Here is a 15,311-nt window from a genome sequence, read left to right as displayed (position 1 = left end):
TAAATACTGGAATGGAAGTGTTGAATTTGGAGTAATTTGCTATAGTAATATAGTTGCAACCAACGGAAATGTCTGCGCAATTTTTATTTTTTTTTCGAATTAATATTGGCATTAATAATAAATAGCAAGGCCCCCCATAACCTAAGTCTGATAATAATATATTCAAAAGCTGTGCACGGTGTGTGGTACTTGCACTTTTCTCTACTCTTTCTCTATTATTTTATGATTAGTATAGTGAGATACAGGGCAATGTAGCCTTTTCATATGGTTCTTGTTCTGGCTAAAAATAACTGAAGCGAGAGGCGAAGTATTGCAAAAAGCACAATTTTGTGGATAAATTAAACAAAAGACATTTTATTTAAAACAGTTTATTATCATTCTCGTCTGCTTCTTAAACATTATTTTAGACGTCAACAATAATATCAATCAAATAATTATACATATTAATACAGTAGGTATACAAGGAAAACGATTGTGCGATTCAGATCAATTTCAAGAATTTTCCCATCAAACAGTCTTATTATTTACATTATTTGTGGAGCTATCATAGCATGTTAATTAGTATGTCTATTATATACTATGTTTCCACAAAATACGACTTTAGTTCTCAGTATAACTAGATTATAATGTAGGTCGGTCTCATAGTGTCATTTATTACCTCAATGTCGATGATTGCAGTTCAAACCATTTAGCACTCCTGCCTACAATTGGTGCATTAATCTGATTAATAATTCTTACAAACAAAAATTAACAACTATAATATGAGCCCAGTATCATTTTCCCCTCTAAAACTTCAAGTTATGTAACGAATGAAAAAATCACAGTAATTATGAATCTTTGCCTAAATATTCTTAAGAACATTGCATTGACGTTAAAATGTTACAGCAATACCAGTTACAACTGGCATACGCTACAGTAAATTTTATTATGAGGTTGATTACGTACTATCCACAAGCTCACGGCACATTAATTAATAAGTAATAGTGAATTCCGCCAACATCCAAGAACGAATATAACCACCCACATTGAGATAGCGAAGTATTGTAATTTATCGAAATATTGTAATTTCGTCGAACTTCATCGAACACTCTTCGAATCAAAAACATGAATACTTGACAGCAGCAATTATGCGTATAGTGGTACTAATCCGAATGTTCAAAGTCACTCTGCCATCACTAAGTAAGTCAATAAGTTAAATTGTTTTCGAACTCAGACACATTGACGACAACTTTGGCCAGAAGTCTTTGAATGCAGTATTAACAGTATGCTATGTTTGTTTAAGAGCTTTAATATAAGTGTAAATATCTCAATATATTTAAGTCCTGAAACAGTTTTCAGATTTAACAGCATTAAAATTACTGTTTCGTGAGCAAGATTTTTTATGACACAAAATCTCTAGTCGCTCTAATCACTATTTATCGTTACCTTCACCTTACATATATACATCATTATAAAATTCACATTTACCTAAGTACATGTTATAAACCTTATTTTTAAAATAATCTTTCATAAATTTCTGTACTAATATTATTAAATAGAATACTAGAATTTCATTGTTCAGACTACCCACAGACACGTAATAACTTGTTTTGAAGGCTTTAATAAACCTCCGAAATGTTCACACAAATAAGACCAGATACTAATGGTCCACAGATTCTACATCACTAGTTTAACGAAATAACAAAAAATATTAACTACAATATGTTTCTTCTAACACTCATCACACATTCTGGGTCACACTGATGTCTTTGTTCTGATGAATAATCTAAGTGAACCACATTCACTGCTTTATCAAAAGTAACCCTCGGTGTCGTCTCGAGTCATCGAGTTAATGTCACTTCCGTGTCACTGGAGCTTCTAGAACTCTCCTTAATAACATCTAGTTCTCTATTAGACAATGAGGAATTTCGAGAAAATTTATTCACAACACCATATTCATTTTGTCGTCCGTCTGCCACAGTGTCACAAGATTCACGAATACATCCATTCATTTCTTTATTCTCATCAGAATCATCTTCTGTTGTATCATTCACTTCTACTTCTAGCAAATTATTTGATTCACCGAGTCCGTAGGCGTTGAAACTTCGTTCATGACTGAGACTACGTATCCTATCGAGATTCTGTTCAAGAGTATGTATGTCATCATCGACACCATTAGAATCATCAAATTTCCATTTAATGTTCGAATTAAAGTGCTCCACTCCAGGATACATACCTATACTATTACTTCTATGCCCAAAAACTGGGCAGTTTCGGTATTCTCACAATTCCGGATGCCGTCCGTTACAAGTCTTAATAAAGTTGCTCTCATCTAAACTAAGGTTAGAGCGCGATCGTCCGCAGTCCAGGCTTGGACTCGGTTTAAACAAACAAAAATCAGAATTTTTTAATCGACAGTGTCTCGAACATGATTCAATTTGAAAAGCTGATCTATCCAAATGCCGGTAATCAGAGGGACCGTACCCTTCAAAGTATCTATGATCATATTTACAAGCATTTGTGGGGCAGCCTTTGAAGGACCCTGTACATCGGTGAGGGTGCTCTCTGTGGCAAGCTTTTTGAATAGCATGGAGAGATGTTGAGGAAACGGTGCGTTCCAAAATTTCACCCCAATACTTTTCTCCAAGTCCTTCGAATTCACCTTTTGAATTCAAATCAGATGGAATAGGTGAACCGCAGCATCCAGATCGTTTTTCATAGTTTTGAGGAAAAGGTTTCGTTCTCCTGCAGCATACCTATTTAACAATAATTACCAAGATTTAAATATAATAAAATACTTAACATAAATTATGTGTTTACTTGATTTTGCTTACATAATATTGTAACAGCTCATTGCTGATTCTTCTAAAGTGTCCATTTAATAGCCAGTACAGGAAAGGATTCCAGAAACTATTACTCAACGCCAACCACGTCACGATAAAGTCCAGAGAAGGTGGAACCTGTAAATAATATTGGATAAACTGTAAATTATATATTAAAAACGTAATATTTAATTTATAACTGTGTATAAAACAAAAATACCTTGCAACCAGTACAAGCCGCAACAACTTCCTGAATAGTAGCTGGCGTAACCATCACAATAAAACCCAAAGACATAGCGGCCATTGTTCTGGACGTGCTGACGCTATGAGGTCTCACAGGAGCTTGTATCTAAGAATTTTTACAAAATGTTTTAAATCTTTTTAGTTTATGTTATTCAAATTGAACATAATATGTACTTAGGTTTTCATCACAATTTAGATTTTTTGTTTGTCTTGCACGTCAATTGAATATGCCATCCACCTGACGTTGAGTGATTGCGGTCGTTTATAGAGATCAGTAATTCCAGGAGCATCACTTATGTTCAAACTTCATTTGAAAAACGACATGTCATGATGTTCGCGAAATAGCATGGAGAGTAGTTTATTCAATGGTGCAATGCCAAAAGGCATGACCGCATAATCTCAAACAATTAGATTGAGCACTCCCCACGGAATAGACGGGTGTGGTAAGAAAAAATGAGATACAGTTTTTGAAAGCATTTTTACAAGAGTGAAAATATCAATAACAAAGTAGAATAAAAAAGAAAGGAAAATTGAACAAGGAATAGCTTATTCTGTATATTGATGCAATTACTACGCGAGCGAGATTTTATTTATGATTCCAATGTAAAAAGTTACCCTATCTGAATAATGAATGTTCTCCTTTATGAGACCGTAAATCAAATACATTTTTTGAGTGCTCCGGTAATAAGGATTATTATTAGAGGTATTTCACTACAGATTCTTACCTAACGTAAAAATTAAGATACAATGAACCTTTAACATTTGATAACCCAATGTCACATAAGATCTAAACAGCTAAAAATACAGTGAAACTACTTTAGTTACAGTATATCGAATCCCATAATAATTTTATTACAATCTTCTAATTAAAACTTGCCGGACGCTATTGGATAACTATACATTTTTTTGTCTTGAATTCAAGTGAAACCTGTAATTGCCATTGTATAAAAATTACTTTAATTACTACTACTAAATTAAAAATACTTTGATTTACATCAAAATATAATCATCAATATAAATTTTAATCATCAAAATAGTTCATCTCATAGAAATATTAAGAGTGACGATGCAAATCAACATCTTACCACAATTTCGTGATCGCCATGTGTTGTTTTCGTGCACGGCACGGGTACACCATTAGGTCTTATAGGCTCATCACATTTGGTCCTAGTTTTACTGACGTGAAATCCAGACCCGTAACAGTACATTAAGGCCATTGTTGTAGGGAAATAATAGGCACAGCATGACAATATCCTAAAAATATTTATTTCATTAATTGATGAAGTGAGCGAAGAAATGCTATATGATGGGGAGTATGGATGAAGAAAACATGTTGCGCCGACTCCAGGTTACGGAGAAGGGCAGGAGAATGGTGAGGATGAATTGATCAAAGACTATGTCAAACCAAATGAAAATAGAAGATATAGGAATTGGTTTTATTACGTGGGCTTCAAAACGGTCATAACATTCATTCTACGAGATGTTCTGTATGCTTCATTACATAACTGCATTCGTTAACAATAAATAAAATGACTTATTCTTCTGGTTCAATTCTAATATATTTATTATTTGTATCAAATGGTCACAAAAGCTCTGACGACGCAATCCAATTTTTATTTTTAATTTTTTTTTATTGCTTATATTGTCCACTCGACGAGCTCACAGCCCACCTGGTGTTAAGTGGTTACTGGAGCCCATAGGCATCCACAACGTAAATGCGCCACCCACCTTGAGATATAAGTTCTAAGGTCTCAAGTATAGTTACAACGGCTGCCCCGCCCTTCAAACCGAAACGCATTACTGATTCACGGCAGAAATAGGCAGGGTGGTAGTACCCACCCGCGCGGACTCACAAGAGGTCCTACCACCAGTAATTATGCAAATTATAATTTTGCGGGTTTTATTTTTAATACACGATGTATGATTCCTTCACCGTGGAAGTCAATCGTGAACATTTGTTGCGTACGTATTTCATTAGAAAAAATGGTACCCGCCTGCGGGATTCGAACACCGGTGCATCGCTCAACACGAATGCACCGGACGTCTTATCCGTTAGGCCATGACGACTTCAAAATTCAATTGTTCAATTCACGACTTCAATTGTTCCCGGAATCTATGAGCGTCGCTACGCAAATACCTCGTATACCTTAAAATATCAGATAAAAATTTCCATTTCTATAGCTTAAACTGCAACGGCTTTGTAACAAACAGATGGCATATAGGCAAGTTGGTGGCACAAAACGACGCTTCCAGGCTTACAGTACATTAAAGTACTTTTTGATTACACTTTTTAATGCACTATACAGCCCACCACAAGATAGTAGTAAAAATAGTAGCGGGTTGTGTAAAACTCATCGTGGTAGGTAAGTCAATATTTGAAAAAAATTTAATCTAACTATCGAGCCACAGCATAATCTACAAATACATAAAAAACGTTACAAATGTCAGCAAAGTTTCTAAGAAGTTAGGTATACGCTATACGAAGATAATAGCAAGATTCCAGGTCACTTGAACCGCAATTTATGTATGAGCTATTATTATGTTGATACGCACCTGAACGCAACCCTACTGTGGAACACGTCACAAGCCATAAGCCCAGTTGAGTTGAAGTAGTACCCGGATCTCGGCAAAACCATGATTGCGAACAGCGAAACAGAGAGTATCCAAGTTATACTTATGACTAAAACACAACCCTGTAACAAATATTAATTCTTTAATAACAAAAATACTGTATTTAGCATAGGATATTTAAAGTATGCTAGTTCTTTCATTCTGACAGTTGTTTGGAAGCGATACTGGTCTCTTAAAGTAATAACAAAAAACGGGTCTATTCCACTACCACTCAAAAGCAAAGTACATATTATTTAATACAAATATACTTCCAACTATGACCTATGGGTGTCAGACCCGGGGCTTTAACTCACAAGAACCTCAAAAACCTACAGACACGCCAACATAGTATTGAGAGAAGCATGTTAAATGCTAAAAGAAAGGATAAAATAAAATTAAAAGATATCTACGTACGAAAACTAAAATAGTGGGTGTATCATACACAATTAAAAATTAAAGTGTAAATGGATAGGTCATCTAATAAGAAGCAAAACAGAAAAATGGGCTAAATTACTAGTAGCTGAGTGGTATCCTCGATAGGGGAAAAAATTAAAAGGACGACCGTTCCAAAAGTGGGTAGACGATATAAAAGCCGTTGCAGACTACTTGAAGAGGAAATGCCACGACCGGGACTTACGCGAAATCAAAACAATATTTGCCGATGTCAAATGTTTAAAAAATCTACATTAATAGTATGTACCTAAATACGAATTAAGGTTGTTAATAAAGGCTTCTTTATCTTTATCTAGTTCTTTCATCAAAGTTGAATTTCTTGATTGAATGACACCGTGTTTTTGTAGTAGCCTAAATAGTAGGCTGGCGCAGTGATAATTTCATGGCTCTATTGAGGCAACAAAGACCTGGTAGTTTCTTCTTGGGAACTTATAGTTCAGTTTATTATAAATCTATTCACCACGAAATAATTACGCGTTGTGATTTAATTAGTTGGTCTACTGTAATTGAGACTTAAATCTGTGCATCATGAGACATTCGTGTCGTCTATTTCTTAAAATAATTTAAGGGAGGAACTGCAATATTGTACTGCCATTTATAAAACACGCTGGTTACCAAACCAAAAACAAAAAAAAACACATGTAAAATGTTTTCGGCATTAGATTAGAATGAGATTCATTACCCGTTAAAAATATACTTTCGGAAAAAACTTTAGATTAAATTGAGTTTTGAGTTTAATCAAAAATAACATTTTTCACGCTAACTCTTAAATCGTATTTAGATTTATACTCAAACTAATACAGCTTTTCATACATAAGCTACCAGTTAACCGAGAAAATAATTGTGATTATTATTAAAAATAGAAAGTGCGATTGTGTAACAATAGATAGGCTTGTGACATATTTTTTAATTTTGCACAAATCACATACACATATGTACATTACCAAAAATCATAAGAATCTCACCTTTTTGCTGGAATGCTTATGATAAGTATTCGGGTGTAACAAATAAAGGTAACGGTCAATCGCCATGCAGACGAGAATAACGGCGTTTTGTTGACTCACGGCTCCCCTCAACAGAGCCTGGGTAATAAAGTTCTTCCTTTAAACTCAAATAAATAGGGAAACGGGTTACGTTAACAAAACAAGGAAACATTTCAGAGATTCTAAATGGTCTAAGTACAGATACAACAAAGGAACGTTAAGGAACAAGTCAGCGGTTTCATCAGTCACAATGCTGAAGCAACTTTGTGCTTGGTCACTATAAACCATTAGGGGACATCGTATTATTTTGATAATGTAGCCGAGTTACAAAGGTTTTATTGTTAGGTAGGCGTCGTACGTCGCTTGTGGAACATCAACGACTTTATTACCCAGTGGCAAATAATTACAAGTATAAACACGATAGAATTGTTTCTTGTAATTTTTGTTTATTTAATTTAATTTTTTTTCTTCTTTTTTTTTATTGCTTAGATGGGTGGACGAGCTCACAGCCCACCTGGTGTTAAGTGGTTACTGGAGCCCATAGACATCTACAACGTAAATACGCCACCCACCTTGAGATATAAGTTCTAAGGTATCAGTATAGTTACAACGGCTACCCCCTCCCTTCAAACCGAAACGCATTACTGCTTCACGGCAGAAATAGGCAGGGCGGTGGTACATACCCGTGTGGACTCACAAGAGGTCTTACCAGCAGTGCATTTATGAATACTAATTTTACGAATTTACTCTTTATTGAATTTAATGATAAACAGATTTCAAATTAGTTGCGAATTTGATTTATATTTAAATGATTTTTAAAATCCGATTACTGTCTGACTTTAGCACTTCAATTGAGAAGTTTTTTCTGTGTAGTTAACTTTCCTCGTTTTCTCTACGGTTCTTGTTTGAGCGAAGTTTTGAACTCAAAGCCACGTCTAGCTACGACTACATCTTAAATAGATTAGGGAAATTTCCAGTAACGCAATATGCATTCGTTTCTGTTACTTCAAATATAAATCATATTTATAATGATGTTGCTTATTAAATACGTCGAAATACCATGGAATTGACAAGCCTGCTAATTTTAACACAGTATTAGGATAGTCGACAATGTATTTTTCAACTATATTTTAAAAAAAACACGTGTGGCACTCGGAGACTACCGCGGTAAAGCTATTGCATAGCATTTTTTATCAACTTATGCAATTATAAATCGACAATAATAATTTAATATTAAAAGAACAATAAAATAAGACCACGCTATATTTATAAAGATTAACAAAAGCAAAACATTAACTGTGCCCTTCACACTCATAACCTAGACCGCGCGAGGGAGAGATGGGCAGACTTTCCATGATGTGCATGCGGCAGTGCGACGTCAGGCCGCGCGGTTATTCACAAACACTACACAAGCGTAGTAGGGGTGTCAGGTTATTTTCGTTACGGAATTTCTTGATTCAGTCGCCGCGCTCAAGGCCCGCGCTAGAAGCTATGCAATAGCTTAAAAAGAAAATTTACATTTGTGCAATATGAACATCCCAGATAAAGTCTTACCTGTATCTGACAAAATATCTCGCCATACGGCCAACACTTGTAAAGGGCAGGCAGAAGAGCCACTGGAGCTATCAAGATTCCGGTGAACAAATCGTTCAGAGCGAGTGACGTCAGCAGGTATCTTGGCTGCAAATATTTAGATTCACGTGAAACTTTTATAAAGCCTCGTAAATGTTAAAAACACATATTGTTGATAGTCCAGATAACCACAACAGTAATTTTAATAGTTACCATAATAATATGTTTATTTATTAGTAACCTGACCAATGAGCCAATGCTCTAACCAAGACAACAGTGAATGTGAATAAAAACAAAATCCCATCAACAAAAAATACAATTTACATATATATACGTTACATTTAACATTTTGAACTCTCAGAAAATGTAATCGTGTAATTTTATGATTGTGCTGTTAGGTACCTAAATATTGAAAGTTGTTTAAAATATCTACACAAGTTATTTTTCACATTCTGCTACCTGATTTCCAATATATTTGATGTAACGTCGATTATTCATAACGCAGATTAAGATGAGATTCCCAAGGACAATTGAAGTGGAGAGTGCAAAAATGAATAAAGCCTTTACGATGTCTCCGGGTGCTGGTAGAGTCGAAGGCCAACCTTTGCCATTCATCCAGCACGAACTGTTTGATAGAGAAGGCGCTACCAGCAATGCGCCTTTTGTCGTCGAGTCGAACATAGTCGGCGCATGCAAGCTGCAGCGCGCTCTTCTCTTGAATAAGGCATTTAGACTTCACTTTGTACTGTCTACAATCTTTGTCTACGATTTTATTGAATTCAAACACTTAAGTATGTGCTTTAATAAATGAGAATTTATCTTCATATCTTGCTTGAACTCCGTTCTGTTTTACCTGAAACAATGAATTTTGATTGCTAACAAATTTAATTAGTTAAACATAAAATATATCTAGCTTAAGTAATTCGTTGTAGGGCACTGTTGGGCCCATCCTCATTTCATTAAACTAAAATATTTTTCGGAAAGAAGACAAAAATAAATCAAAAAGGGCATAAAAAAAAATAGCACACAATATCAACACAAACAAACGAAACTAATGTAATTGAGTGTTAACGGCAATAAAGTATTCCAGTTGCGTTAAAAACGTGGCTCGTAAAATAGAAAAAGCTTTAAGCTCCGGTTACTGAATCAGTTTTACTCTCTTCGCAACAAAGATTATAGTGATAAATTGACATTACCCATGAAAGCTGGGATTATTAGTGAAAGTGTTGGAGACGGGGTTTTCGAAAACAAATTTGAGTAATACAAGTACTTTCTACAAGAAGTTTACGATGTAAGATCACATTGATAATACCATCGCCCGACTTCAGATATGAGTTACTTCAATGCTTATGCCTATGACATAGCTTCTATATGACAGCAATACACAGGAAATAAATGTACCTACAGCTAATATTAATTAGTGTTTGCGCAGCTATTAATATCAGAAGCAATCAACTGACCAATATTTGATTATATTATAATTATTATTTTGTTAGGAGGTATTTTATCACGTAAAAGGATAGTAGAACTCACGACCCATTTAATGGTGAGTGTTCGCGTATTCAATAGAAAGTTGCGCTTGTTGTCACCATTTATGGCTATTCAACACTTCAAAACTTATGGCACAGTGTATTAGTTCGATTACCAATGACTTCTTTGAACAAACTGATGTATTTCATTTCTTCAGGACTTGACCAGAGTTTTGTGAGCGTCGCTAATTTATTTATAACATGATTTTAACCTTCAATTTTGTTCATCAACACTATCTCGCGTCTTAATTGAAGACTAACACTTGAGGCGAAACCAATTTGTAGGAGACCATTACTCGCATTCGCAAACTTGTTAACAAACCGAAGCTCAACTTTAAAGTGATAAAAGAAATACGAAGTACTGCGAAGTGTCGTGCGTGACAGGATACGGGCTGAAAATCTTTTCACACGTTTCCTCTGAGAGTACATTTCGTTGTTTTATTTCTTTACCAAGTAGAATAATAGAAATACCTCGTACTATCGGAAAAGAATCGATAAACGTAGGTACATGACCTTTGATATAATGTACATAGTTCTTTCATACGTTTCATAGAGTACACAATTTTGTACTCTATAAAACAACCCTGTAGAGTTCTAGCGGTAGCGTTTTCAGGTGACAGATCCATGATAGACAAGATTAGACGGTAATAATAACTCTTGAAGCATGCACCATCACCACTTAAGGAGTTAGGTAGAAAGGCAGAGAAAGATATTTTGCTACTAAAAACGAACATTAAGGACTTTAGGAGGATAGTGTCACACATATTTTCTAATTATTTATAACATAATATTATTATTTTTTAGATAAACTAAGATAAAGTGTTTTAGTCTCTCGAAAAACGCCTAGACAAAAGCTCCTATATCAGAATGAATCAATCATCTATGACGTCGCATGAAACGTTAAGAGTTCACATTATCGGTATTATGTTTCCACCAATTTTTTTTTCTTCAAGCCCTCACTTTAAAACTATTCTTTACTTCAAATAAAGCAGTTGTGATTTCAATATAATTCGAACTTGGAAATTATTATTAAAACTACATTTAAGGCTTAGTATCCATTGGTTATTCAGTTTATTAGACTTCAGTTTTTATCTTCACTATATGATCCTAACAAGGATCGCAGATATTAGAGACTCTAAACATCTTCGCTATTAAAATTTGAGTTCTGTTTTTTCTATTTCAATGGCCTAAGAGATGGAATCAACTTGTTTTATTTACGCCACCGGAGTAGAGCTCATCCATACTACCTGGAGCCACTGCGGTCATCCACAGTGCGTTTCCAGAGGTCTTTTTTGCCACGTACAATCCGGCTATGGAATGAGCTCCCCTCCACGGTGTTTCCCGAGCGCTACATATATGACATGTCCTCCTTCAAACGAGGCTTGTGGAGAGTATTAAGCGGTAGGCAGCGGCTTGGCTGTGCCCCTGGCATTGCTGAAGTCCATGGGCGACGGTAACCACTCACCATCAGGTGGGCCGTATGCTCGTCTGCCTACAAGGGCAATAAAAAAAATAGCGACGTATTTGAATTTTCTGTTATAAAATCTTGTAAGAGGTTGCCACTGCTATTCTAAGTATTAAGAAATCTTAGACACTAGCTCAGTTTCTTGTGAAGACACTCAACTATTTTATAAGCCTAGAAGATTTGACAAAAAAACATCTCCGAATTAATGCCCAAATGGGCGAATATCCAATCACATTCTTCGAATTTCGAGATATAAATACATATAACTTGTAAAAGCGCGTCATAGGTAGTTGGCAACGACTATGCGTTGGTTCCATTAGATCTTAATCTAATTTGAATTTAATTAGAGAATATAAATTTGCTTCCTCAGAAGAAAAAAAATATTACTTTCAAATTAAAAGAAAAGGGAAATTTATGAAAAGCATTTTAAAAGCATACGATGAGTTTCCGGTGAAGCTGTGTTTCCATAAGAGATTTTCAACCGTCGAATAAATTCGAATCAAATTATTTCTAAGGTAACTTCGCAAAGTTTCTTCTTTTTGGCTATGGTTTGAATAAAAATATTTTGCATTAAATTTACATAATTGTTTATGTAAAAGTTAGCCTGTCTTATATTATAGTACATGACCTAGTTGTAAAATAAGGAGCTACATTTTAAAAATTTCATTTTATTTCAAAGTTGTTTCATGTATGCGTTTATTTTTAATTTTTACAATCCGATTTCGAACAGACTTATTACCACGAGGCATTATTAGAGGCAGTTTCTTCTATAAGAGCTGTAAATGTTTTGAATTTTATTTGGTGATAAGGATCACAGTCCGTCCGATTTTCAAGGAACAACTACTGATTTAATATAATCTTAAGTATTTTAAGTACTTCAAAATTTCATTAATCCATTATTAAAGCAAGAAACCTGTTCAGAAAACAAAACTTCTTATACATAGTTACAAGTTTGAAGCCGGTGACCTACGTGAACTGTCCGCTCCGACGTAATGTCCATTTGGCGACGACGCGTCTGGAGTTTGGGCGACCTTTAAATTTGATGGCACACTTCAAAAAAAAAACAAGTTAGACGTTTAGATGTTGATGCCCTTGCGTGCATGTACTATACACAGTACTTACTTATTTTTTAAGTACACCACATCCATTTTTATGTATGCCGTATCTATCAAAACATTTATGTTTGGAAAGTTTAGTGACCTTCACAGCTTCAATATTATATTATGCACCCTCTAACGAATAATGCTAACAGATTTTTTACCTCGTTTCTTTTACACGGAACAAAAGCATTCCTAAATAATAGAGAGAGTGAATTAAATATCTTTGAGTGAACGCCTTAAAAAGTTTCATAATTTAATTTTTTTTTTTTTATCGACATGTCCTACATATTTATTTCTTCGGGTACCTATCGACACTTTTACTAAAAAGTAGTTTTACCGAGGAATTTTTAATGTATTCCAACTAAAAAATATATTTTAAGCCTGCATACACATAAAATCTTTTATCATCTATCTTCTTTTAAATATAGAGAAATACATTAAATAACTATAGTACACATTCAACACTAGCCGGCTTCATAGACCAAATATAATATATTGCTTTAAGTAATATAAAACATTTTATAATCAAATAAAAAAGAATTTTGAATTTTTTAAGAAATTTCCCTTTCAAGACGCGCAGGCCTTTGTGTTTAAAGAGATTATAAAACCCACCAAAATTCATCTAAAATGGGTCAATTTAATTAACAAGTCTCACGGGGCGTCAATTGGTCGCCATTTCGGAAGCTTCATCGAATATTTTGGCCGAACCGCACCGCCCGCTGTGAAAGCTACAGCGCGAATCACGATTCATTGTACCGTTTTCTTTCAACACCAGTGGTTTTTTTGTAACTTTGTTCTTTGTTTTGTTTCTAAAATATTAGGTTTATTGTGCAGATCTTTCTGAATGACATTAAGGAATTGTTATCTTTTCAATATTGACGGAATTTGGTACATTTTACAAATTGTAATTACCGCAGTCTGGCCACTAGCTTAATTGTTAAAACTCAAAACATTTATAACGTAGATACTATTGTGCCTTGTAATCTAATATTGTACTATAACCCCTGTTGGATTATTCATTGCAATCGTCTAATACATAATATTTTATTTAATGTTACTGGCGGTAGTACATCTTGTGTGGCCTCATGGGTAAACACAATCACCCTGCCTATTTCTGCTTGAAACTGTAATGCGTTTCAGCTTAAAGGGTGGGGCAGCCGTTGTACTGAAAACTGAGACTTAGAACTCACATCTCAAGATGGGTAGCAGAATTTACGTTAGGGATGTCTATGGACTCCGGAGACCACTTAACACTAGGTGATCAGTCAGCTCGTCCACCCATCTTAGCAATAAAAAATAAAAAAACCAGATGGGCCGTCACTTCGTCAGCATTCGTCAGAAAGCGTGAGTAGTAATTTCAATAGTAATGTAAAAAATAGTCGATTCAAGTTGATTGAGCATATATTCAAGTTGTTTTACCAGTCGTAAGTAAATCAATGAACGTCGTAAGTAAATCAATGAACGGGGTGTTTCAGAATGACTCTAAGGAAATCATAATTGTAATCAAAAAATAATATACGATCATAATACACGGCAATATATTGGATATCCTAAAACAAAATAGGTCAGAGATGTGTTAACCCATTTGGCTTCACCGAGAACTTGGCATAACGGCCAAGTCCGTCGAGGACAAGTCTTGTTGTGGGTTTGTATGCAACAAAAATTATTTCGGTCTTTGTGCCTCGATGTAGGATTTCGGCTTTATTACAGTTCTTTGGGTTCATGTGCTCGCTGATTAAAATCTTTTGTCATTTTCTTTTAGTTTACAGAATAGTATTCTTGTGAATTTCTCATTAGCAGGTAACGATTTGCTTGTATCATCAAGCCAAAACATTTTTGAAAATAAAAGGCTATGTTAATAAGTACAACAAAGAAAGGTCTGTTCAAACGAATTAACTCAAACTTGTAGATTATCTTGGAAATTACGTTAAGTGAAAAGCTTTGTCTAGGATTCCAATAACTCTCGTATGTTTTGTTTGAAAATTTCTATCCAATTAAAAATACATATTAAAATTATTATATATGTTTTCGGAGCTAAGTAAGCTATTTGATATTTGATAGAGTTGCGGTACTTAAAGAGCTCTAAGCTTTTTGTTTATGTTTGAAGGATTACCGGTGGCGCAGAGGCATTTCCAGTTGCACAGGGATAGATGGGCGAGCACGGGCTCAGCCAGGAGGGTTGGGATTTGCTAACGGCTACCCAAACGCCTTCAAAGGAGACCTAACTCAAGAGCAGCTGCTTCGCGAATGAATCTGGTACCGGATTGGAATTGGGAGCCGCTGAGAAGATTCGACTAAAAACTCAGCGGGCTGAAGTTTAGTTTAAGTTGCACGTCGAACTTTTTGCCGAATTCAACGAGTACCGTTACCAGGGTCCCTAAGCCTGCTCCTAGTGTTAGAGTTGTTAGAGCTAGACGTCTAATGCAAGAGTTACTGGATCTGATGGATTCGTGAGGACGTGCTTGATGAATCTTATGATCTGCTTATTAGCAAGCGATTAAAGGAAACACTTTATCCTAAAAAGGTATAACCACTTCACACCAGATCAGTTTAAG

The 15,311-nt window shown here is 35.0% G+C and overlaps 1 protein-coding gene across 1 annotated transcript in view; it reads right to left on the bottom strand.

The window, feature by feature from the left end:
• Nucleotides 1-352: 352 nt before the first annotated feature.
• LOC101735978 (trace amine-associated receptor 1) overlaps nt 353-15,311 on the bottom strand; it is a 46,549-nt gene continuing 31,590 nt past the window's right edge. The window contains exons 2-9 of the mRNA XM_004932613.5: nt 9,122-9,515; nt 8,645-8,770; nt 7,073-7,189; nt 5,598-5,737; nt 4,130-4,298; nt 3,022-3,150; nt 2,814-2,939; nt 353-2,735 (exon numbers count right to left, since the gene is read on the bottom strand). Of these exons, the coding sequence (XP_004932670.4) occupies nt 2,262-2,735; nt 2,814-2,939; nt 3,022-3,150; nt 4,130-4,298; nt 5,598-5,737; nt 7,073-7,189; nt 8,645-8,770; nt 9,122-9,343 (1,503 nt within the window). The 5' untranslated portion in view covers nt 9,344-9,515 and the 3' untranslated portion in view covers nt 353-2,261. The remainder of the gene's footprint in view (nt 2,736-2,813; nt 2,940-3,021; nt 3,151-4,129; nt 4,299-5,597; nt 5,738-7,072; nt 7,190-8,644; nt 8,771-9,121; nt 9,516-15,311) is intronic.

Source organism: Bombyx mori, chromosome 23, assembly GCF_030269925.1.
Source record: "Bombyx mori chromosome 23, ASM3026992v2".
Classification (NCBI taxonomy): Eukaryota; Metazoa; Arthropoda; class Insecta; order Lepidoptera; family Bombycidae; genus Bombyx; species Bombyx mori.
This window is presented reverse-complemented; position numbering and strand designations above follow the sequence as displayed.